Genomic DNA, 24,999 nt, shown 5'->3' with positions numbered 1-24,999 from the left:
GTTGCACAACCTGAACATTCTCCAGGAAGGTGCGACACCACACCCTTCATCCCTTCGTTCTCCTTCCCTCCTCGTCCTACATTCTTCTTCTTCTTCTTCTGTTCACTTCCCATTCATTCTCTCGCTTTTCCCATCACTTTCTTTCTTGACACACCCCGACTGGACGACCCGCCATTCTTTCTCAATCACTTTATCACACTCACTTCACCATGAAGACCACCGTCACCTCCGTGGCCACTGCCGTCCTTCTGGGCGCTTCTGCCGTCCTGGGAAGCTCAGTCACCCCCATCACCGTCAAGGGCAATGCCTTCTTCCAAGGCACCAATCGTTTCTACATCCGTGGTGTGGACTATCAGCCCGGCGGCTCCTCCAAGCTGGCCGATCCCATCGCCGACGCGGAGGGCTGCAAGCGCGATATCCAGAAATTCAAAGACCTGGGCCTAAACACCGTTCGTGTTTATTCGGTGGACAACTCCCAGGACCACGATGAGTGCATGAACGCGCTCGCGGAGGCGGGTATCTACCTCGTTCTCGATGTCAACACACCCAAGTACGCCATTAACCGCGCCGAACCCAAGACGTCGTACAATGATGTCTACCTGCAGTACGTCTTTGCCACGGTGGAGATGTTCGCCAAGTACGACAACACGCTGGCCTTCTTTTCTGGCAATGAGGTCATCAACGATGGTCCTTCCTCCAAGTCTGCCCCTTACGTCAAGGCTGTCACTCGCGATATTCGTACCTACCTCCGTGCTCGGAAACTGCGCCATGTGCCCGTTGGATATTCCGCGGTTGGTTCTTTCTTCCCATGTTAACCATTCAGTACTGATCACCAGATAGGCCGATGTCGACACCAACCGCCTGGAGATGGCCGAGTACATGAACTGCGGCCCGGACGACGAGCGCAGCGACTTCTTCGCCTTCAACGACTACTCATGGTGTGATCCTTCCTCGTTCACCACCTCGGGCTGGGACCAGAAGGTCAAGAACTTCACCGGTTATGGGATTCCACTCTTCCTGTCCGAGTACGGCTGCAACACCAACGAGCGCAAGTTCGAGGAAGTCAGTGCCCTGTACTCCACCGAAATGACCTCCGTCTACTCTGGCGGATTGGTCTACGAGTACTCCGAGGAATCGAGCAACTACGGTCTCGTCAAGATCAGCGGCAACAACGTCAAGGAGCTTCCCGACTATGACGCCCTCAAGACCGCCTACTCCAAGACCGCCAACCCCAAGGGTGATGGTAACTACAACTCAACCGGCGGTGCTAACCCCTGCCCAGCGAAGAACTCGCCCAGCTGGGATGTCGAAGGCGATTCTCTCCCTGCCATGCCCGCCCCTGCCAAGAAGTACCTGACGCAGGGAGCTGGCAAGGGCAAGGGATTTAGCGGCAGCGGTAGCATGGAAGCAGGCACCCAGTCCACCGGCACTGCAGCTCCCGGCTCAGGCTCAGTGTCTGAAGATAGCTCCTCCAGCAGTTCTTCTAGCGGTGCCTCATCTAGCGCTGCCGCTGTTGCCGTTAAGCCTATCGGTCTGAGCACGGCTTCTATGGTCATGGGCCTGGTGACGGCTCTCTCGACGCTGTTCGGCGCCAGCTTGATTCTTCTGTAGTCCGTTCTTCGTGGTCACATTGTCTTTTTCTTTCTTTCGTCCATTATTTGCAACTGTTGACCCTTTCTTTCTTTATTTGTATTCGGGTATTTTTGTTTACAGACTGCTTTCATAGTTATGGCTTTGGAGTGTTGATGGATCGCGGGTGTTGTATGTGTACAGCAGGTCTTAATGCCGCTCACTTTTGTGTTTTGTGGGATAAAGTAGCAATATCAGTATGCTTTTGCTTATATCGCTTTTTCAACAAAATTTCTTGGAATATTAGACTTAGATTCGATAGATCGACACGCACCTAATTAGTCACCAGGTTTGGATTCTCCCACCTGATAAGGGCGCCGAAAATGGTTTCTTCATTATTTTTTTTAGGAGTGACTACATCACGGAGGCCACAGGAGTCAGAAGAACCAATGTTGTCTCATGCCAATATATAATGAGCGGTCTACTTTTAGTTGCATTGTAACGGCAGTCCTGATCAAGATCAAATACCCACCCACAGCACAGTAGAGATGCTATACATTGAGAGAGGTACATGTAGGGAAGGTAATCGCGAGCACTGGGCCTGGATGAGAGATCGCGGCCAAGTACTACATAGTCAAAACGCCTTTGAGGGCCTCCCACAGCCGATGGGGAGCCGAACAGGAGCGGATGTTCCTGGTCGATCTCGTCCACTTGAAATCATCGCAGAAAGCGGCTGCAGCAGTCCGGGGAATGGCTCGGTGGGGGTCATGGCTCGCATAGATGCGTCGGGATAGAATCCGGCGAGCTCGGAGATGCGAGGACTCGGTGGTTGTTGATACGTGGAAAATTTATATTAATACAACGCTATGTTAGCTAGTTTAAGCCACCACAACCAGGGGTCGCACAGCGCGAAGTATTTTGAGGCGTCTTACTAGATAATCTTGACTAATTAGGACCGAAGAGGTTTTGACCTAAAACAAGCGAGGGCGTAAGTTGAAATCCCACGGGTGTTAGCCTTATACAGCATAGCTTATTGTGCTTTGCTTTTTACCTGCTTACTTGATCTGTTGAGTATAGACAGCTATGATTGCGGCCATAGTGTTGGGCCAGCAGTCTCATAACAAACATGATGCAAGTTCGGGAAATAGTGACTCAAGGAAGTATGTGTGATTCATTATCGTAAAATATATACAATCCACGCCGTTTCAAACTCGCGTCCATCATGCTCATCTTTATACCACAAATCGTTAACATCTAAACTAATACTACCATCCCAGAACCATAATCAGAGCAGCAACACAGGCCAACCCAAACGGCTCGACTCGCACCACCCCAGCTCCGTTTCCATTGGAGCCAGAATGAACACTCGAAGGACTTACGCTCGAGCTAGGAGACGCAGTAGGTGTAACTGCACCAAACTGCGTAGAGGTCTGGTTCCGCACATTACTCATCGACTGGCAGAACAGTTCCATCCTCGAAGCAGTCGTCGCAGCCGCAGCTAGATCTCCCGACGAGACCGCCGAGCCAGTTGCAGTGGTATAGCCGGCGCAAGCGCCCGCAGCGCTGTCGAGAGCGTCGGGGACCCAGTATGTGGATGAGTAGCAGGCGCAGGAGGCGAAGGCCCAGTCTGTTGCTCGGACGTCTAAGAAGGAGCTGCTTGCCGTTGCTGAGGTGGTTGGTGCGCAGATGGACATGTAGCTTGTGAAGATGTTGCAGCCTAGAGTTGGATCTGCGGTTGCGGCTGCGGGTTCTGGTGTTCTCACTGCGATAACGCGTGTTGCGGGTATGCTAGCTGGATGGGAGAATGTCGCGGCGCTGGAGGAGGTTGCAGATTCAATGGCGCTCAGAAGGTCGGTGATATCATCGAAGAGTTCGGAGTATTCCTCTAGAGACTCTGCCTGAGGGGTTAGAAAGGCCAATAGATGAAGATAAAATAGTTGCTGTAACTAACCCTCGTCCGCGAACAACGGAGTGTGATCGGTTCCACCTGGTGTGTCCGAAGTCCCCGTTTCGGGATTGTATGATGGATCGCCTATACCTACTAAGGGACCGTCAGAGCCACCATCGGTTGTTGGGTCTTCTGGCTCTGGCCCGGTATCTGGAATTGTCTCGGGGTCGCTCTCTGGAATTGTCTCGGGGTCGCTCTCTGGAATTGTCGGGGGGTCGATCTCTGGAAGTGTCGGGGCATCTGGGACTTTGGGCTCAATGAATGCGGCGCGTGAAATTGTGATTAGATAGAGAGCAAGGATCAGGAAAACATGTCGATACGATAATTGTTTTGTTGACGCCATGTTGTGGGCATGCAGTGCAAAAGACCGAACGTTACATCAATGCAATGCAAAAATAAATGTAGAAGCTCGGCGTGAAGACTTGGGGCAATAATAAGCCGCAAGGTGGGTTTCAATGGTCTATTTAATTTGTTATTTTCTGATGGTCAAAGCCCCTCACTAAGACCCCAAAATAGCTAAGAATAGGCTGTGTACTCGCGAGGCTGCGGCTAGCTTTGCTTGGCACAATACTAGGCTTGACTTAGGGCTCAGGTGGACTTCTCCGTCGTTATACGGGGCACAATTGACTGATTGAAGTCACTAAAAAGCTTAGCCTGAGCCTGCAACCAGTTTTGTTATTGCTGCCGGCCCAATTTGAGGCTGAATAGGGCTGGGCTAGCGAAGGGTTGCGAATTGACGGACAGCGGGGTCAAATCAGTTGATTCTGGAAGAAGGGGCCGAAGCTGACGGGCTGAAAGCTGATTGAGTTAGATGTAATACCGTAATGAGCGGAGTAACCGTAGGTACTTCCCTTAACGACTGAGAATTATCTACTACCTTAAGTAGTCAGTTTATTAAACTTATTAGGCATATATTTAGTAATCTGCTCTCTACTAAAAACAAGTTACTATCGTAATTAAGTCTAATTAGCTAGGCTATAATAATAGCGAAACTTAAACCCTTAAAACTCTATTAGACCGTGAGTAGGCTATATATACGTTATAGACCCCTTATACTCCTTTCTACTCTAGTTTCTAAGTAGCGTAAGTATAAAGAAGCTACTTTAGTACTTATATATATATATATATATGGGGGTGACATAGATTACACAAAGAAACTATCTCAAGCCCCATAGCCAAGAAAATAGTGAGTCACCACTTTGGGGCGGCGACGTGATTGGTACAGTTGATTTCGAAAGCAGATCTTGTCGACCAAAATGTGGGCAAATATACCGCTAGACCAAAAAGTGCCAAAGGCAACATTTCAGCTCTAGACGGGAATTTCCACAGTTGACAGATCTCCCCATAGACACACGCTTTGTTTCTCGGCCCGTACCCGAAACCACCCTAATCCGTATTTGGTTACTCTATAAACGATCCCTGCTTAGCCGTATCGCGTCCCAGAACGTCTTGGATTTCAGCGTCCAATGAGTCATTGTAAAATGTTGGAAATCTCCATATAATGTTCTAGGCAGAGTTCTCGAAGGGGGTAGGGGGAAATGCGATCTGGCTTGTCCCACGCCCACCGTTCTCCCCTTCCTCGTTTTCTTTCGTACTCTCCGTCCCCATCTATGTCGTACATGACGAACGCCGTGCTGCAGCCGTAGGGGACTAACCCTAGTAGGCTAACATGGTTCTCGTTTGTGATTTCCATGGCTCCTGCACTTTACTACCCCATCTATTCTGTACTAACTTCTGCCGTAACTACTAACGTCCACGTAAGCTGACGCAGACCTCCAGGACTTCGATTGTATGTAGATATGAGCGACAGCCCGTATTACGATGACTACATCTCACCCTCAAAAGCTCGAACCGTAGAAACAGGCTTCATAATATGCCCCAATCCCGGGACACTTCCGCAGTCCTTATGCTACGCGATCCAGCTATAGTCCTTCTCCGTCTATCCTACTCGATGACGCGCCCAATCCCGCACGTCAGCTTGAGGGTAAGATCTACAATGATGATCCACCAAGTTACAGTATATCCACTATTTCATAGAGTGGCAGGTCACCCTCAACAAGAAGGATCTCATGCTTGAAGCCTATCCCGCAGACCTGATAACCTCTAAACAAAACCTTGCCAGCCCTCTATCACGTTACTTCTGCCGAAGCTCCAAGTTCTGCTTCTGAAACACCTGCGCCCCATCGACGAGCCGACGCTCGGTATTCTTGCGCCCGTTCACAAAATCGGGGTGGTTCAGCGTGAGCTCGACAGCACCGTTGACAACGTTGTCCACCGCCTCAACACCAAGCATAAACGAGTGGTCTTGGTTCCCGACTTCGTACTTCCAGGATCCGAAACGGCCGCGTGACAGGATGTCCTGGTCGTACAGGTGCGGGAGGAGCTCGCTCAAAGCGCCGTCGCGCTCCAGGCTGGGGGTTGGATAGCCGTGGTCGAAGCGGCGGTGGTAGGTGCTGACTATTTCGTCTTCTGGGTTGACCCTGTTGTGTTGTATTAGTTGGGCATTCTGGGTATGTCATAGTGCAAACGTGGTTCAAGACGTACATCTCGGTGTTGATCAGACCCTGGATGCTCTCCGCCAACAGGATCTTCTGGTCCACCGGCTTCATCGAAGATTCGGAAACCTCTAGCATGATCGACCAGTATGGGCCTGGCTTGGCGGCGGCGTCAGCCTTCTGGCCATTAGCGAGCTGGATGGTAGGCAGCTCGATGTTGTTGGCCGGCTGGTTCAAGGGCGAGTAGTTGGAGAAAATGGTAGCTCGGTAGAAGGGGCAGTTGTTTTCGGGAAAGTAGAGCTACCAATCCATATATTAACACGCCATTGCAAGTAGAATAAAGCAGCATTTGCACTCCTACTTACCCAACACTTGTCACCAATCCGCTCCGGCCGCTCACCACGGATACCAACACCGATAACATTGGTGCTGGAGTAGAAGAGCTCCTTGGACAGCTTCACGCCCCGGGAATCACCCATCATCTCCACCAAGGAGTCCACAGCTATAGTCGAGATGAGCTTGCCATACTTTATGGTCGTGCCGTCCTCCAGCTTGACCTTGTGGCCTATAGCATTGACCTTGGTCACGCTGCCGGTCTTGCCAAACCGCTTCTTATGATCGGGGATGGTTCCCGCAACTGCGGTCCAGATACCACCGGTTCCGTCGCGAGCTGGGAAGCGGAAAGTAGCGTTCGGACCCCAGTTTCCGGCGACCTTGTTCATGATCACGTTGTTGACGAGGGATTTGAGGTTCGGCGCGGCGACACGCTCGCCCAGCCAGGAACATTGCATCTAGATTTTCGGTTAGCTTACACCGAGCAAATATAACAATGCCAACCGGGACCGTAAGGGAGCTGCATACTTGGCTCGGGGGCACGGCCCACACCTTGAAGTTATAGGGTCGCATGAAAATGTTCGTGATTTCCGCTCCGACATTGCGGATGTTCCACTCATCGAAGTTCTGGGGCTTGGTGTTGGCGACGCGGGCATCCAGGGCAGCATCGATCAGGGCGTCAATGCACTTAACCTGGTCGTCTTTCGAGAGGATGGATATATTGTTTTGGAAGGGGTAGGGCACCCATAGTCCCTTGTAGCGGCAGTAGGAGATGCGCTGGTGGGTGTACCAGTCGGATTCTTTAGGGAGAGCTTCATCGAGGCAGTCGTCGAAGTATTTGTAGTGGGAGAAGATGACGTGGCCACCGACATCGTAGAGCTATAATTCGGAGTGTCAATAGATCGATTGATCTCTGTAGGAGTTGGATATACTTACGAAGCCTTCCGGGGTGGTGTCGGTCGACGCCAGGCCACCGGGCTTCGTGTTCGAGTCGATAATCAACCACGACGGGCCATTCTGAACAACACCATCGATTAGCAGGAGTTAGTTCATTGTTCGCGAGGTTCCATACAATCTGATTCAAACGCTTGGCCGCGCCCAGTCCCGTAGGCCCTGCACCGATAACGAGCACATCAACATTCCTATCTCAGGTTAGTGGGATGATGGAGACGGGAACAACTGACGTACAGTTCTTTGCACATCTTGATTTACGAGGAAGAATTGGGCGCGAGAGACGACTGGAAGCTCTTATGGCAAAGAGACGGTGAGGAGGAAAGGATAGGAGCTTTACAGTCATTTCAAAGGAATCGACTTTCCGATGTAGCTGACGCGTCGAATAAGATTACATACACCACAGACCGACGCTCGAATCATCCCGCACGCCTCCACTTGACAGTCAAGTTTCAAATCCAAGTCAGACTGGGCTTTTGGCTTTTCTCCTCTTCGGGATTCAATCGGCTTGAGAGGTCGCCATCTCGCCCATACTTTCAATCTATTCATTTTCCGCTCAGCCGTAAAGGGGAGAAGAGCGAACGTTTCGTGGGCGACACGAAACTCTCGTAATAACTGGGACCATGTTTGTTACCTTGGCAATAAATGGCGCTAAGGACCCTCCCAGAATCCTACATAGGTCAGCTCACCCCTGGTGAGGCGCCAAGTAATGTCATGTAACCTGTGGGATGCCAGCATGGTAGATCCATGGGATAAAAGTTTTGTACAGCACTAAACTGCTTTTGATTTTGACATTTTTGGTAATGTGTGTTGATTTCGCTTACTATGCATTTTGTATTATAAAAGACATAGCCAGATTATCCCTAGAATGTCAGACTTCTTCTATCTTGCGATTTTCGACCACATACGGGGATTACTAGTTGGTAATCAGTGGTGGATCGTACACCGCCTACAGTCGACAGAAAGTTCAGACGCGGGTGCTCTGACCTGTAGTCACTTCGCTCCGAGCGCAGCCCCGACCCACCTGATCATCATCCGTAATGCAGCCGGCCCGGAATTAAAGATCTATTCTTGGAAGACGATTATTTACATCCTATACATATATGGAATAGCGTGTTCGACTCTCACTGTAGAGTGACGTCTACGCCTGCGAGTATCCCGCTCGAATCATTCTGGTATGAGCGATAGAGGGTCGTTTAATGGGTGGCAAATATATATTAGTCACCATATCATGTGCTGTCGCTTAGCTTTCAGGTCGGGATAGACTGCTCCCAACTCCCGTGTATCGGGAGAGTCGCTCAGGACAGTCAGTCGCTCAGGACAGTCAGTCGCTCATACCAGAATGATTCGAGCGGGATACTCGCAGGCGTAGACGTCACTCTACAGTAAGAGTCGAAAACAGATTACCTCAGAAATCAGCTTTGTATGCCTCGTCGGTGGCGCGTGATTCTAGCCATTTGCAGTATTCCCTTACAGCTGCTTCACGAGGCCCAGGAATTACAAGATGCTCGTTAGACGAAGGCCTAGATAGGGACGAAGTAACCGTGGAAGCACTCCCCGTGTGTGCTAGCAGAACATTGATACTGATTAGAGCATATGGTTGTCCGGTTGTTGACACGTCAACCTTTTTCGATTTTCTTCCTATCTAACTTTCTAGAATCAGGTCTCAGTAGATATCCTTAGGGACATCATTATAGCTATCTAGACTACCACCGCCATTAACATAGTCAATAAGTCGTTCTAGATGCGGGGCCCTAAGTTTGTAATGTTTCTTGTCCTTCGGGTCCTCCTAATACCAATCAGACCTAAGCGGACATAAGCGGACATCACATCGCATACGGTCGTAGACAAGATTCTAAGTCGAAGGCCGTCTAGTACTCTCTTCTTCTGCATTAATGTGTGCCTCACGCTTAGCCAACATTCGGCTGGTTGCCGAAATGCGACCTCTCTTTTCGACTCTCCTTAATACAGGCGTAGAATGACCATCGTCATCATGCCTATAATTGAAGGCAATAACGATCGTGAGCTTTTTGCCTATACGAAGCAGATTGCTCCATTTGCGTAGCTGCTTCTCGACTGGTTTCTAATTGATGTTAGTAGAATTATAAAATTTCTCGAAATTTCTGAGGGACCGGTCGTTCACTGATATAGTAACGGCCGTGCCTTCAGATCGAACTCGCTTGTGTCGTTTTTTTTTTGTTTGTAGCATGTCTTCCACATCTGCCTTCAAACTCTATTCCTAGTAATCACTAGGAGCTATAGCCAAATCTTTTTCGGTCATTCTACCTACCGTCTTGCGGTTGAGTATAAGCTTCCATTCAATTGTGTAGCAGACATATCTCGGAGGCTGTTCATCGTACTCGCCATCTTCTTCCCAATCAGCCAATGGAAGAAACTTGAGTTGATCCAACTGCGGCTGGTCCGTGGTACAATCCGGGACAGGGCTGGGAGAGTAAGAAACTCTAACCTCCTCCTTCGTAGTAAATTAGCTAATATGAAGTATGGCATACTGAGTCTACTAGTTCATCTCATTACTAGGATAGGGAGGTAGATACTATGTCTGAGATTACTCCTTGCTATAACCATAAACATAGTGCCCTTACTATTTCTTATTAGCTAGCCTTAACGTGATTAATACTTAATTTCATTATATAAGGCCTAAGGCCAACGTAACTAATAAGTGCTACTACGATCTACCTAAGTATGACTAGCCTAGTAGGATCTTCCTATTAGCTTCTAAGTCGGCGATTTCCTTCTATAGTTGTAGTCGTCTCCGCTTTGTATTACTATCCTCTCTGGCAATTTCCTCTAGAACCTTATCTGATAGACTATCGACCTATGATGGCGAAAATAGTTTTATAGGAGCTCCTAGACTAGTCACGAGGAGATAGTCCGCTCCTTATATATAAATATTATCGACTAATCTTTTTTGGGCTACTTTGTAGTACGCCTATAAAATATTATAGAGGTCCAAAATAGTATGCTTAGCATTACTCTTCAACAACTGGATTGGTCGCAAACATTGCAGCCTCGATAACTGCAAGCGCAAACACTAAAATTGAGTAATGTTGGCGAATCAATACGAAATGACATGCAAGCGCCCAGAGACCGCTTATGCAAGTCTGCCTGTTGCCATAAACCTAATGGACTTCTGTACGTAGCATTGGGCAAGTGGGCGACTTAGGCAAGGCTAGATAACGTGCACAAACGCTAGGGAAACTGGCCTATTTAAAGGAATACAAATACTACACCTTTATATCATCCTCACAACTCGTCTTTTCTGATTGATCTCTAGGAGGTTTCCAAGGAAGATTGCTTATTGAAGATCACAAAGTCTTTTGAACACAGGGCTGCTCCTCTTGCCACATTTGCTTTCTTTTACAATGGCTACAAAGGCTCTTCGATTTTTAAAAGTCTCCCAAGTTCAGCGACTCCATGCGAGATTTGTCGTCCCTAATGCCGTTCCTGTGCAGCCAAGCATGCTGGAGTTTGTAGTCCATTCGCCGATGAACATGAAATACTACGCAAAGGAGGAAGACGTTTTTCGGCTTGCTGCGAATCTTGCTGAGAAAATAATGAAAAACCATGCCGTTCAGGACGGAAACAAACGCACCGCCTTACTGGCCGCCGATATGTTTCTAAAAATTAACGGCTACTTCCTCCAAAAGGTACCATTTGCGGAGGATATCAACAACAAGGGGCTAGCAGACGCTCACGTTGCCGTTGTTAAAAATCAATGGACCGCTGAGCAGTTAAGGAACTATTACAGATCAGTGGCAGCGCGTCTTGTTCTGGAGACTGCGGAGGTCATGCAGTATAGAAGCTCTGCTATCGAGTACTAGCCTCAAATCCTCTCAGTCAACATCGTCGACGTTTTGAATGGCTTCTGGGTGGTATTCTGATCACATCTTTCCCTGATGTGCCGGATCTTCAAGTCAGAATCATAGCCACATATTGTTTTCGTTCTTGCGCATTAGTTCTGCCTCTCGTTCGTTTTATTCGTCCTTGTTTTAGAGGGAAGAGGAGGAGCCTCTCATGACGCAAACCTTTATTGATTCAGGCCTATTCGTGTCACTTTGTCGAATGTAACAGTCCAGTCAAGAGTGCCCTTGTGTGTACCCTTGTGTCCGCCAAACTTTTCTGGAAACAGAAAAAATAACAACTGAATAAATCAAGTCGTACATTAATTTTATTGATGCACAATTTGCAAAAAAATATGGAAACTATAAAATTCCAAACATCTTTGAAAGTACTAGCCCAATAACCTTGTTGAGTTGAAACTTCTCATTCACAAATAGCCCTTTTCCCGGGTTCTAATTGAAAAAGCAAGGCGTCTCCATAGCCTTATATCCAATGATTTCCAATGTGAATGTAGGGGAAACAACCGTGACATCACATATCCTTCAGTTGGCAGAGTACGCTTTCAAGATTTCGTCCAGTAGCACTTGCGTTCTCAGCAAAGTTTGCTAGGTAGATATTATGGATCAGAATTCGCAAAAAGGAAAGGTGGGTGACTGGAAGGTACCGTCAAGAGTTCCATCTAGGACTATCTCATGCATCTTTCCGCTCGAGAACAAAGTTGCAGGACTTGCATTTAACTCCGTTTGGCGGGGAAGTTGGCTTGGAACATAGAGGCGGGGATAACTCGATGATCCTAACATTGAGAACAAATTGTTAGCCTCGGCTGTAAGAAGAAATCTCGCACACAAGCAACGTACCAGACCCAAAGTGCTGCGAATCGTGGAAAAATGTAAGTTTACATCTATCATCGACACAAGCTGCAGAAGTTGATGTAAAGGGACTAGCAGCACGGAAGGCACTCCCAACCCCTGGATCGATCAGAACATATGTTTCTCCCGGGTTGCCGATAATAACAGGCACCTTCCTAGAAACCAGATGTCCTCTCGCATCATAGGTAACAAAATCTGTTGTTGCTCGATGAAAATATTGCACGGTACGAACGCTTCTGGTGCTATGTCTATGTAAGGCAGAGAAAGGCCGAGAAAGACTGCAGAACATATGGAGTCAGACTAATAGGGGACTCAAGTCAGTGAAGTGATGCAGAGAGACGGGAAAGTACTTCGCATTTGGGGTGTATTATGAGCTCTCTAGGTTGAAGAATACATACGCATGATAAATGTCCATGACAGACTCGACTAGCGATGGTCTTGAAGTTGGTTCAGAGGAGGGTATTCGTCCCAGAACGGAAAAATGTATCAGCGGAGCGGTGGTTTCCAAGGGCAGGAGACGGACGAAGACGGGCAGGCGGTGGAGGGTGGCAGCGGGACGGTGTAACGGAAGCCGTTTCTAGTCCCCCGCATTATTGACCGGCTCTCAGTGACACTGGGCAGACGTCCTCGCCAGGCTGTTGGGGCAATGAATTCATGCCTTCTCGTAGTGTCCGGTGTTAATATCTGTTGGGGAGACCTACTTGATTCCATCGTACTGTGAGGGGCACGACCGCACTACGAGGACTGAAACAAGACTTGAGTTTGGTTTTTTTGGCTTGAAAGTACATTTATAGTGTTTCATTCTATCAGCAATATATCTTTCCCTTAACTACCGCCCGTTGGTACGATGCTAGAGGGTGGATGCTAGGACGTTAGTATATCCTGATTTAGTAGACTATATAATATAGTTAGAAGAGTCGCTTAGTCTAGATAGAGCTAGTATTACTAGGTCTATAATACGTATAGATAGATTTAGTATCATAGTATTAATACTATAAAATAGGAAATAGCCCTAAATAGGGAAGTGTTATGGGACCTTCGTACGAAGTCCTATTATAGTTATACTCAGCTGACGCTTCGTGCGCTGACCGCCTTTCTATTCTGCCATGTTTTCCCCTTATCATGTTTTCCCCCTTGTTTCTTCCTTTCTTCTTTAACGAATCCTTCTTGTGCATAGGACACTCCATCAATTGATACAATTTGGCTTGTTCCCTAACAGTAGATGACTAAATATATACCTAATGAGTTTGATAAACTAACTACTTAAGGTAGTAGATAATTCTTAGTCGTTAAGGGAAGTACCTCTAAACCATTTTAGCATAGTTACTCCGCTCTATAGTATACATACGTTAGCACGTGAACGATGGGCCTCGTTTCGGCTGGATACCTGAAACCAGGCCCGGGTCAGAGATCTACAGATCCTAGTAGTGGCAAGCGCAGAAAGCTAATCTGCCATGATGCCGTCCATCAGAACAGTCCTCTATACCACCTTTACGGTACTTACACTTCCCCTTCGCATAATCGTCACTTGTCTTTACTATTTACCTCGAGCGTTTCGATCCAGGACAGCCTGGACCTACCACCAAGTCCTCGGCGATACCCTCTTCCGCTTCTGGTTCAAATATGCGACCACCGTGAAACTCCACACGTCAAAGTCTCTTGAGCCCGGCCGCGAGAAGGAACGCTTTGTAGTCATCGATCTTCCCACTGAGAAGGGGGCTACTAACAGCAGCTCGTCTTACCAAGGCATTGTTCTCAATGACCCGAAAATCCAGCCATGACGTATTGGTGTATTTTCTACATGGCCGGCCCGGCCAACAGCTACTTTCCTCCTCTCTTCGCTAAGGCAACATGATAGCTGAGGAACTGCTGATCGCAACTCGGTCCAATGAGCATCGCAGGGACACAGCCCAATCTCAATCTGAGGATCAAAAACATAATCCGCCATCTTGACAGTGCATGAGTGCCGCTCTAATTTCCATGGCGGAATTCGGGATTTCAAGCATGGCATCCATGCGACTAGCTGAGTAACATGCTTGCCTCTGATGCGACTCGGAAAAAAGCGTGATTTTTCAGACTAGCGTGTTGGCCTGTGCTATCTCAAGAGTCCTCCTCACTCCCTCCGGCGAGTTGAGAGAACAGCAAGATGAAGTAAAGGGACCTGGGCGTTTTCTCAATAATGTTGAGCGCTATGGCCTTTTATTGTGAGGGAATTAACTCTGCCATTGCCACAGGGACACAGGATCATTGATGCCCTGTCGGGCGGCATGCGCAATATATCTATGCGAACGGCACAGCTCTTCCGAGTTGCACGCGTGCATTTGAGTTTCCTTCCGCTGCATCCGAGCAGGCTGGGCGTAGGCAAGGGACGGGCCTGTGTATAAATATCTGTTTCTCTCCCCCGTTAGCCATATCTTTTTTTACGACCGAAGCAACAACCAAAAAAAAAGGGACAGAGGGTTTGCCTAGGTATAGCCCAGCATGACGGTGCACACCACACACACAAATGTGCAATGGCAAACTCAGATCTTCCCAAATACAAATAAAAGCCAGAAAATCCTAGGCCATGCCTAGCTTTTGGTTCAAAAATTGACTCGAGGCTGACCGCAACACCGACAGATTACCACGTTGCAAAGAATGTCCATGGCGCCACGACATCTACACAATCTGATTGCTGCCTATGAGCACGTGGCGACAACCACAAATTAATCGATGCAAAGACCAAAAAGTATAACAGGAAACAGCGGTGTTGAGTTGTCCAAGAGAAAAAAAAAGGTGACGAAGAGAGGATTGATCACAACTCCCCCAATTTTTTCCCACACCACAATACCCTCCTTCGGCACTTCCGAATTCCCCTCCCAGCAGCAGGACAAGCGATCCAGTGACAAATGGATTTTCCAAATTTCTGCTAGCCGAGTTGCACCCGTGTCCCTGGGGCCGAAATTTTTTCTTGCTAGGTGGAAACAAAGAGGGGATGAAGACGAGGTTTTCAATTGGAAAAGAAAAATGCCTCAGGTATACAAAATGGCGCATAGTTAACACCCGCCAAGATGTGACATTAGCCGCGCTATGATTGGAGTGCGATGAAGCTTAATTATCCTTAATCTGGCCCTACTGGCCCGTATTATGGTTCCTGGGAAGACGGAAGACAAGCACGGACACAGGAACAGTGTTAAATGGTTTCCTCGGGCCTCGGGCATATTTAGGGTAGGTAGGGTTGCTGGTCCGTAGGCTATGGCGCCTATCCAGAAAAAACAATGCGCCACTTAGGCGGGCACCATCGTGCACAGCCACCTCCAGATGCAAGATGAAGCAAAGGATTGTGTGCAGCATTGGCTAGCTCGTTCCGGGTGATATCAGCAAGCGTCATAGCCCCTACTGCCGAACCGAGAGCCATGAATCGACGATCTGAAGGGACGGTTGTTGCCCCTCTCCCATAAATATGAGGCATTTGTCGACAGCTCTACTAACACCGATCTGGCAGTCCGGGAGGGAAGAAGTCTGGGAAATTGTTCCTTGGGATTTTCCCGGTCGTGTCAATTTCCACTTGAAGGAAAAAAAGAATGGACAAGCCAACAAAAAAGCTGGCTAGGCAGCCGAGGTGACCAAAAATCCCGCAACCTTTCTGAAAATTCTCGTGTCCCGCCTAACTATCAACGGAACGAGTAATTTTTTCACACACCGGATTAGTATTCAGCAACTAGTTACTCCATCACGCCCATCCCTATCCAGGAAGGCCGTAGCCAGCACCTCTCCCTGGCCCAAGCTCCCATGAAACAGCTGCTAATCTCGCACGGAACCCGCCGAGTGGCACGAGCCAATCCCATGCAGGCGATCCTGTGGCTGTACAATAGCTAGCCCTAACTATACCCCGGCGGAAGTAACTACTACTAAATAATCCCTCATCACAGAGAGAGAAATAAAATAATAATTATTTTGTGTCATCGCATGTCATGGACTGCCCCTCAGTCCTACCTGGCTGGGCGATCAATATGGAATGGATCCCGACCGAATAATAATAATAATATAAAAGGCCCGACGTCCCAGAAAAAGTAGCACGCTTCCTGTATCTCAATCGAGGGATGCTCATCGACGGTCAAAAGTGGGCTTGTGAAGCTTGCATACGGGGACACCGTGTGACCAGCTGCAAACATCATGGTAATGTCTCATATTTCTCACTGATAACTTCCTGCTAACGACGTGGGTAGATCGTCCGTTGATTCGCATCAAGCGCAAGGGCCGGCCCTTCGCCACCTGCTCCATCTGCCAGGCCACACCCTGCTCGTCGCCGAGTGAACATGCCCGCGCGCGGCGCGAGGCAGAGCTAAAATCTTCATCAAAAGTAACGCAAACTACAAAACTACCACCGGAATGGGCAATTCTTCGGTTTCAGATATGAAAAGAAGAGAAATATACAGAGCGGCATGGTTTAGCTGATCCGTGTTTTTTCTTGGGCATATCTAGAAACCGCCGCACGCCAGGCTCTACCCTCGCCATCCCAACCCGACTGGCTTCCTCCCGATTGCGCCGCGGCCGGACTTGAACAACGGCAAGAACAAGAATAACAATAAGACGCCCCCCATCACCCGTTCGGCCTCCACGTCCGCGTCCGCGTCCGCTTCGTCGTCGGTCCAGCTCACTCCGCTTGCGTCGTCGGAGCGCGCTGCGTCCAGCAGCCACGCTGCTGTCGGGCCGGGAGACTGGTCGGGTTCTGAGGCTTCTGGTGCAGAGTCTTATACGTCGCTCCATCGGCTGTCGATTACCTCGGAATCTTCGGCGGTGGGGGCCCAGACTAGCATGGTCCAGCCGAATATGTCGTTTGCACAGTCGGCGCCGGGGATATTGGCGCACCAGGACCATGTCTCTTCTTTACTGCCCCAGGGGATCATATTTGACCCTGCGTATTCCCTCCTCCCTACTACCTCCACTGCCTCGTCTATCTCCGATGCTCAATTAGCACAGACACTGGTTATACCCTCAGAGGGCGTCAATCCGTTTGATTTCCCGTTGGACCCGGCGCTGACTTTGGGAGATGGGTCGCTTGGTTGTTTGGATGATTTGGATGTTGATATGACAGAGGGTTTGTCTGATGACACGTTTCATGTTGAGGATTGGTCAAGGTATATGTGGTCGCCGGAGACAGGCTTCGAGCACTTGGATACTGGGTTTCCTCCTCCGCCTAGGTCGGAGTGAGTGAGGGAAGGGGTCTTGCACATAGGGATGAAGAGATGATGCATATATATATACGACTGTGATGACTGCAATGTTGATATTCAATGAAAAGAAAAATTCAATGCCCCCCTCGTGCTAAAAAAAAAAAAAGAAGAGAATCAAAATATAAACTTGGCAAATGTGTCCTCAACGCCCCCTGCAATATGCAACGAAGTCACTGACGGGAAGTCTATACAAAGACTCTAAGCCTCCTGGATATAGTTTGCCGGGACACTCTTCGTCACTCCACCACGCTCCACATCGGCCCATCCATCGCCACTGTCACGGGTGATCAGGACAAACCGATCACCCTCGGCCATGGTCCACTCTGCGTCGCTGCGAGCTTCGTAGTCGTACAACGCCTCCACATACTGTAATTTCTTGGCGCCTCGGCGTGGCGCCACAGCCGGGCCAACGCGTTTCGTGGCGGCAGTGCTGCCTGCCAGCGAGGCGGAAGAACTCGAATAAATCGAGCCCGGTCTGTCGGTCAGACTGGTGTTGACCGATGGTATGGGTGATGGGGTTGGTGCTGCTTCAACATAGGCGGCAGGAACGAGACCTTCGTTGCCGCCAGCCCGAACACGTATCCATCCAGATCCATCTGTTAGGGAGTTAGGCAAGTCAAGGGACCGCAAAAGGAATAAACATACCGTCTTGTTCAACAAGAACAACATCATCATTTTCTTGTACGGTAACCTCGTCTGCTCCAGTGGCCTGGTACGCATACATCATCTTGCCTCTTGGCTGTTTCGGCCTGGAAACATTGCCAGACTCCGTGGCTTGTGGCGAACTGAAGAACGCCGAGGGTGGCGGTGCCAGTACTTTTTTATTCTTGGCAGCAGTCGGCTTGGTCTCGGCGACTGGGGGTGGAGGGGCGTCGGCTGGACTTTCGGGAACATTGGAGACAGATCGGGCTGTGCTGGCGGCATAGCCCGAACTCAAAGAGTTCATGGTATCCTGGCGGTGGAGCGAGGGCGCGATGGTCGAGGCCGCAGAACCAACGTCGCCAGTAGGCACGGCGCCGGCCTGTCGCTCAACCTTCAACCGCTTCTTGTCCTCTTTGCTCTGCTCTCCAGGACACTCTGCGGGCACTTTCATCTGACATTTGCTGTGGCATGTATAGCCGCAATCCCGGCAGTCGAAACCCTTGGCAGACAATCCCCAGATCCGCTCTCCACAGAGATCGCAGTTGGTTGGAATCTTGAAAGTCTGTGACCGGAAGTTGTGGTTCTGAGCCCCGATGGACAAATCACCCACAACTGCCATGATGGTGGCCGTTTCAACCTCCGCCGTCAGCCATTTGCGGTCGACTTCATGCAGGGCCTCCTGAAGGTAAAATATTGAGCGAACGACATCGACCTCGCTTCGGTTATCCTTGCCCTCCTGGATATTCCTCCGGATGCTCCGGGAGGTCTCCACATCACGTCGTTTCTGGTCGGACTGTACTCTCAACTCATGCACTTGTGCCTTGCTCTTCCCCAGGACATTGCGCAAGAAAATCTTGGCTGCCTCATCTGTAATAATGGTCGCATCATCATGCCAAACAGGGCTCGGCTCAAAGCCCACGTTCGCGGGTTCCTGAGATTGCGTGGTGTTGTGCTGAAGGAACATCATCGAGTCAAGCTTCGGGTTGTTGCGCGGAATCTCATTGAGAAGACCTGCAAAGTGGTTGACGCTATTTGATAGAGAGGATTTCTCCAGTTGTGCGGCGAGAATCCACAAGGCGTTTAGTCGCGTGACCCGAGTTTCATTGAGATCTTGTAAGCCCTATGCGGGGTGTTAGCTGATACGACCTGATCCCGGCAAAGATTTTGGCACTCACATTCAAGATCTCGGGGACATATTCGTGGAAGAACTTCTCCTTGAGTTTATTCGTTACATTGATGTTGATCAGGTAGAGGTTCTAGAACACATCGTTGGCAACCGATATGCACCAGTTCAGATCTCCGACACATACCTTGTAGTTGTTCATTTCCATGATTTGCTGCTGGTAAGCGGCCTGCGCCTTGGGCTTGCTGTGGTCGAATGATGACTCCACTTTCTTTCGCCGCGATTCGACTTCCTGACAGGCACCGTCATATTTCCCCTTTGCCTTCTTCAATTCTCCATAGGATGCATCGCGTTCCCTCTCCAGCTTCCCGTGGTATTCCACATGAGACTTGCGGATCTCCTCATATTGCGCGGCGGCATGTTTTAGTGGCTCCGCCACCTGGGCGACCAAATCTGTGGCAAATCGGTCGCGATCGGCGGCGTGGGATTCGACGGCGTTCAATTGTGTCGTCCAGGTAGTCAGCGACGCACTCTCGAGAGAGCCGGGAGTCAATGTCGGGGTATCGCCGACGCTGAGGGGGCTGATCTTCTTCGACTTGCGGTCGTAGTATTTCTTGCAGAGTGCGGTCAATTTGCTGGCGTACTCCTTCTCGATCAGGCTGCGCTCTCGGTAGAACTGCTGGACCTCGTCTAGCCAGGATATCCCGTTCGATACCTAAGGGGGGAGTCAAATCAGTCTCACGCGCGGGACTCGTTGCGGGGAAGAACGTTGAGGGGCATACCCAAGAGTTGACCGGTTTGAATGAATCCTAGGGAAGAAAAGAGCCCGTTAGTGATCTGTCTGCGACTGTGACCGGGAGATCTCACCTTCAGTTCTGCTCCGAACTGGGGAGCCACATCTGCTGCCGCCATGGCTGGGTTGAAATGGGTGTCAGACTGCGCATGAGACAACAGGCAGTCACGATCGGCAGGTCGGCGCTGTACGTCACTTGGGCCTCAATGTGCCACTGTCCACAACAACGCCAACAATCGTGGGGAGGCGCAGGAGACTAGTATTGTTGAAGGTGGGAGAGAGAGAGAGAGATGACAATTACTTGTCCTGAGGCATGAAGGCATACATACCGGGATGGCACTAACCGGGTTGGGCCTAGTCCCTTCCCGTCGCCATGCAATTCACCGATCATTGTTGTGCTTGTTGTCTTCACTCTTCTTCTTCACCTTCCCAATTCACCTCATTGTTGCCTCTATTCAGCTTCTACGGTCCCTTGGATCTGGTTGCAGTGCTTTTTGTACTTAAGAACCTGCTGGCCCAGCAAGCGCAGTGGCTGCAGTGTCATCCTTGATTTTTTTCCAACCCCGCCAACCCCTCCTCCTCCTTCGCTCTCTCCTCCGACTCACTCTCGATTCTTCTTCACCTGTAGCATAATGGCGTCTGAGGCTTCCCCTGCCGGTGGATCCCTGGCGGATCGCGTCACCCAGCCCGACGCGCCGAAGCCTGCCGGTACGAACGGCACCAACCTTGAACTTCTGCGGGACGAGACTTTGTGAACAACCAGCTAATCCCTCGTCCCAATAGAAACCGAGAAGCCCGGTGATGGCGCCCCTTCTGAGCTGCGCGGCTCCGAGCTCCAGGAGCCTGACTACTCAGTTGAGGTTAAGCTGAGCGACCAGCAAGCCGATCCCAACAACCCATTGTACTCGGTCACCAACTTTGAGGATCTCGGCCTGTAAGTGGCTTTCTTCGAACACAACAAGAACGCCCATGCTGATGAGAATGCAACAATAGGGATGAACGTATCCTCAAGGGCCTGTCTGCGATGAACTTCCGCAAGCCTTCCAAGGTGCAGGAACGTGCTCTGCCCCTGCTCATGCGCAACCCCCCCAGCAACCTCGTCGGACAGTCACAGTCTGGTACCGGAAAGACCGCGGCCTTTACTCTCAACATCCTTAGCCGATTGGATCTCTCTTCGGAGCAGTCGCAGAAAACACCCCAGGCTCTGATCCTCGCCCCCACACGTGAGCTGGCGCGCCAGATTGTCGGTGTTATTCAGGTCATGGGCCAGTTCCTGGACGGCCTCATCATTGGGACTGCTGTTCCCGCCGATAGCGCTACACGTCCGACTCAAATGGCTTGCTCGGTGGTCGTTGGTACGCCTGGTACGGTGCAGGATATGATCAAGAAGCGCATCATGAACGCGAGCCAGTTGAAGGTGCTTGTCCTGGACGAGGCCGACAACATGCTTGACCAGCAGGGTCTGGGTGACCAGTGTATCCGTGTCAAGGCGTAAGTCTCAACTGCAAAACATGGAGAGCATCTAGCTAATGGCACTTTCAGCATGCTTCCCCGAACCATTCAAGTCGTTCTCTTCTCCGCCACTTTTCCTACCCACGTCCACCGCTATGCGGGCAAGTTCGCTCCGGACGCGAACGAAATTACCCTCAAGCACGAGGAGTTGACGGTCGAGGGTATCAAACAGCTCTACATGGATTGTAACAACGACGATGAAAAGTATCGCAACCTGGTGCAGCTCTACGGGCTTCTCACTGTCGGATCTTCCATTATCTTCGTCAGGGTCAGTTGATTCAGTTCTTTCGTCGCGTTTTTGCACTGACATCCCTAGACCCGTAACTCCGCTGTGGAGATCGAGAAGCGCATGGTTGCCGAAGGCCACACCGTCGCGTCTTTGACCGGTGGTATCGAAGGCTCGCAGCGTGATGCCGTGATTGATGCTTTCCGCAGTGGTGACGCCAAGGTTCTCATCACCACCAACGTTCTTGCTCGTGGAATTGACGTGTCGACCGTGTCCCTGGTCGTCAACTACGTAGGTCTGTCCTCTACCGATTTGAACGCCAAACTGACTCCTTTCAGGATATCCCCGAGGCATTCACCCCCGGCTCCAAGTCCCGCGAACCCGACTATCAGACCTACCTGCACCGCATCGGCCGAACGGGCCGTTTCGGCCGCATTGGAGTTGCCATCTCCTTCGTCTCGAACCGGGATGAGTGGGATATGCTCCGCAAGATCCAGGAACACTTCGGATGCAATATCGACCGAGTGGACACCGACGACTGGGACGAGGTGGAGAAAGTCATTAAGAAGACGATCAAGAACCCGCGCTCCCAGGCGAACTATGTCCAAATGTCCTAGAAACAAAATTTGTTTTAGTTTGAGCCTCTACGGAACGGGTGGGCTCCTGGTTCTGATGTGATTAGGGCTAAAGGATCTGGGAGGATAGTTGAATAGATACCAAATGCAATTACGAATCTCACGCTACTCTGTCTAGGTCTTGTCTTGTAGCTGCAACGGACCTTGCCGTTTTACCAATTGCCTCCATCACTGCATCAGCTCCGCCAATGTTCCAGACAGCTACGTATGCTCGCGGGGAGTGGGTGGTAATGAGGGTGATGGTGACTGCCGTCTTTATACTCGATCCCCTGAGATTTCCTACTAGATTTTGTTGCCACAAGAAATATGCCTCAATATACATCACAGATTCTTATACACCCACCGACTGCAACTTGAATCTACTTCAAAACAACCACTGATTAAAAGCAACCCCAAAATCCAGCATATTAAACCAATCCAACCCATCCACATCCACCATCTGATCATAGTCAAACAGCGGCACCTCGGTAAGCTGGGTATCTGGAGCCACGGAATCCGGCTCGAGAACCTCATCAATGATCTTCGAAAATGCCTGGCTGGCACGCTGGAAGAGGGCGTAGCTTGCATTATCGGGGCGTGCAATCGACTCGAGATGAGAGATGAAGACGCTTAGATTGCGAATGAGAGCTGGACGGGAGCCCTTGTAGAGGAATGGCTCGCCGCTGCGTTTGTGGTGTTGTAGAGCTTTGATTAGGAGGTTGGCGCTGGGGAAACCGTAGAGTAATATCTGGGGGCATGGGGTTTAGTTTTGGTGGTTTCTTGCAGGTAATGTAAGGGGACGGAGACTTACCGTCAATGTAAAGTCCGAGCGATGATCAACCGCGTGATCGCGCTGCATGCCTACTCTCAGGACAGTTGATAGAAGGTCCGAGCTGATAGAAAGAAGAGCGGCGTTCCCTCTAGGGTTGTTCTTTTCGGTGAGGAGTCGTTGGATGAGGAAGTCGTTGTATAGGTAGGCCAGGTAGCAGAATATCGGCATTAAGGAAACTGCTGCTGGAAGACTGTTGTCCCAACTCTGCGGGTTGTATCGTAGGTGAATAGGGAATGACTCCCAAGCGGAATGGCATCGATCGGAGATGTCCCTGTCAGAAATGTTAGATCTGTAATGGGAGACAGAATGCAGGGTTCTTACTGTAGAAGAATGGCAGTCGATGGATTCATGCCTTGGAGAGAGACTTCAAGAATTTCGTCGCGAAACGTGTTGACGATGAAACGCACTCGCAGCCAGGATGACCGCTGGAACAACCCGTTGATATTCCAACCCCTGGAATCAATCACTTCCTGTGGGCTGTTAAGGCCCAGGCCGTCAGCCGCCAGTGCTTCGTCGCTGATATCAAGAGGCATTCGGCAATCGCAGTATCGCAAAGGGATTCGAGGAGGGCGACCGAGGAACGTGGCAAGATTTTTGTCTAGTTGATATGTTGCCGCGAACTGCCGTCGACGACATTCCAACATAAATTCTGGGATCTCATTTGAGCCCTTTGGCTCTCGGTGCAAACCCAGTGCGAAGATATCAGTCGAGAGTTCTCCGAGCCGACTCCATACATGTGGACCTGAAGGGGTTAGTAGTCGTCATGAAGTGGGAAATACGGCTAACTTGAAGCTCCGTTTATCACATGGGACAGCAGCAGGTTCTCATGGACAAGCCATATCGTGAGGTCATTCAGAGGCGTCAAAATCTTGCATGTCTGCAGTGCAGCGTCGCTAGCTGCAAGCATCTTCCGCGTAAAGTGAGAGCGAGAAGTCTGCGAATCAAATCTCTTTTGAGCAAGCCAGAAATAGCAAGCTCGGCCTGCGATAGAGCAAATGACACCAATGATCTCTAGACGAATCCGTGCCCCCGTGAAAAGCGTGTGAACATCGGCGCCTCGAGTCGTGAATGGAATGTTAAACGTCTCCGCTGTGTTTTGGATAATGCGCACAGTCAACGAAGACGTAAAGTCATCAAAGTCGCGACTATCGATTCGTTCCTTGCATATCGCCTTGATGGAAGCGAGGCTGTTAAATATAAATGGCGATGCTATGACGGCAGCTTGACTCAGTTCATAGTATTCTCGAACCAGTTCCTCGATCGTTGAGAAATCTCCCAGCGCGAGTAACACTTCGGAGATCTTTTGCACCCAATATGGGGGTAACATTCGATGCCCCGTCTCTTCCTCCAATCCTTGGCTGTCCGAAGACAGGTCAACATCGTCGGACAGGGAAGAGACAAAACTTGTTGGGCCGAAGTAGCCGGACAGTAGAGGCTTGTGCCGTGACGGCGAGACATGGCCAGTGGCTACTGGCGTGTTCGATTGAGATGAAGATTCACTTGGACCAGTGCTCCTAGAGGATGATCAGAAGGAAAGCTCTCACAATGTACTATACAGATCGTTTGTGTAATGGACATTCATCCCCGAAAAGAAAGACTGGAACACACCTGGCTCTGTCAAAAGGCACCCCTTCCGCCAAGGGAAAAATGCGCCGCCCCTTTGGTCGAGTCATGGGCGCAGGATGGTAGAAACACTGGCTCGACACTCCGCGCGCCTTGCAGCGGTTGCAGACGGGCAGAGCGTGGTCGCAGCGGACCTTGTCACGGCGACAGAGCTCGCATGAAGCCTGCTTGCCATTGCGACGACGAGAGCTATTGCAATCAGTCAGAGAGGAATCTGGGTGTTAGACAGAGGTACTAACTTCATGGTTAATTCTGAACTTGCAAACGGGAGGGGTATAACTAATGGGTAGTGTTCTTAATACAGGCATGGTCGGCGTTCGGAACTCCGAAGACAATCAACGAACTCCGAACGGGCCCCACCAGATAAGGGGAGAGATAACGTGCGGAGTCAC

The 24,999-nt window shown here is 50.1% G+C and overlaps 8 protein-coding genes across 8 annotated transcripts; 4 read left to right on the top strand and 4 right to left on the bottom strand.

Annotated features, from left to right (window-relative positions):
* Window positions 1-209: 209 nt before the first annotated feature.
* Window positions 210-1,611, top strand: PFLUO_LOCUS614 (the record flags this gene model as incomplete). The annotated part of the gene is made up of 2 exons (XM_073783689.1): window positions 210-791; window positions 841-1,611. The coding sequence occupies 2 exons, from the start codon at window positions 210-212 to the stop codon at window positions 1,609-1,611; spliced, it is 1,353 nt and encodes a 450-aa protein (XP_073634711.1).
* Window positions 1,612-2,834: 1,223 nt separating this feature from the next.
* On the bottom strand, window positions 2,835-3,860 carry PFLUO_LOCUS613 (uncharacterized protein; the record flags this gene model as incomplete). Its single annotated transcript, XM_073783678.1, has 2 exons — window positions 2,835-3,463; window positions 3,521-3,860. The coding sequence occupies 2 exons, from the start codon at window positions 3,858-3,860 to the stop codon at window positions 2,835-2,837; spliced, it is 969 nt and encodes a 322-aa protein (XP_073634710.1).
* Window positions 3,861-5,651: 1,791 nt separating this feature from the next.
* Window positions 5,652-7,547, bottom strand: PFLUO_LOCUS612 (uncharacterized protein; the record flags this gene model as incomplete). Its single annotated transcript, XM_073783667.1, has 7 exons — window positions 5,652-5,997; window positions 6,062-6,312; window positions 6,378-6,803; window positions 6,874-7,224; window positions 7,282-7,362; window positions 7,418-7,487; window positions 7,534-7,547. The coding sequence occupies 7 exons, from the start codon at window positions 7,545-7,547 to the stop codon at window positions 5,652-5,654; spliced, it is 1,539 nt and encodes a 512-aa protein (XP_073634709.1).
* A 3,132-nt stretch (window positions 7,548-10,679) lies between these two features.
* Window positions 10,680-11,138, top strand: PFLUO_LOCUS611 (uncharacterized protein; the record flags this gene model as incomplete). Its single annotated transcript, XM_073783655.1, has 1 exon — window positions 10,680-11,138. One exon carries the CDS (start codon window positions 10,680-10,682, stop codon window positions 11,136-11,138), a length of 459 nt encoding a protein of 152 aa, XP_073634708.1.
* Window positions 11,139-13,483: 2,345 nt separating this feature from the next.
* On the top strand, window positions 13,484-13,807 carry PFLUO_LOCUS610 (uncharacterized protein; the record flags this gene model as incomplete). Its single annotated transcript, XM_073783644.1, has 1 exon — window positions 13,484-13,807. The coding sequence occupies one exon, from the start codon at window positions 13,484-13,486 to the stop codon at window positions 13,805-13,807; it is 324 nt and encodes a 107-aa protein (XP_073634707.1).
* A 3,633-nt stretch (window positions 13,808-17,440) lies between these two features.
* On the bottom strand, window positions 17,441-19,919 carry PFLUO_LOCUS609 (Protein BZZ1; the record flags this gene model as incomplete). Its single annotated transcript, XM_073783633.1, has 6 exons — window positions 17,441-17,838; window positions 17,888-19,004; window positions 19,060-19,140; window positions 19,195-19,722; window positions 19,790-19,816; window positions 19,875-19,919. The coding sequence occupies 6 exons, from the start codon at window positions 19,917-19,919 to the stop codon at window positions 17,441-17,443; spliced, it is 2,196 nt and encodes a 731-aa protein (XP_073634706.1).
* Window positions 19,920-20,432: 513 nt separating this feature from the next.
* On the top strand, window positions 20,433-22,155 carry PFLUO_LOCUS608 (RNA helicase required for poly(A+) mRNA export; the record flags this gene model as incomplete). The annotated part of the gene is made up of 6 exons (XM_073783622.1): window positions 20,433-20,508; window positions 20,584-20,734; window positions 20,794-21,291; window positions 21,343-21,580; window positions 21,629-21,829; window positions 21,877-22,155. The coding sequence occupies 6 exons, from the start codon at window positions 20,433-20,435 to the stop codon at window positions 22,153-22,155; spliced, it is 1,443 nt and encodes a 480-aa protein (XP_073634705.1).
* Window positions 22,156-22,537: 382 nt separating this feature from the next.
* On the bottom strand, window positions 22,538-24,851 carry PFLUO_LOCUS607 (uncharacterized protein; the record flags this gene model as incomplete). Its single annotated transcript, XM_073783611.1, has 6 exons — window positions 22,538-22,900; window positions 22,964-23,255; window positions 23,306-23,726; window positions 23,771-24,498; window positions 24,593-24,796; window positions 24,847-24,851. 6 exons carry the CDS (start codon window positions 24,849-24,851, stop codon window positions 22,538-22,540), a joined length of 2,013 nt encoding a protein of 670 aa, XP_073634704.1.
* Window positions 24,852-24,999: the final 148 nt, after the last annotated feature.

Source organism: Penicillium psychrofluorescens (genome assembly GCF_964197705.1).
Source record: "Penicillium psychrofluorescens genome assembly, chromosome: 1".
NCBI classification, from domain to species: Eukaryota; Fungi; Ascomycota; class Eurotiomycetes; order Eurotiales; family Aspergillaceae; genus Penicillium; species Penicillium psychrofluorescens.
The sequence above is the reverse complement of the archived record's forward strand: the minus strand, read 5'-3'. Positions and strand labels throughout refer to the sequence as shown.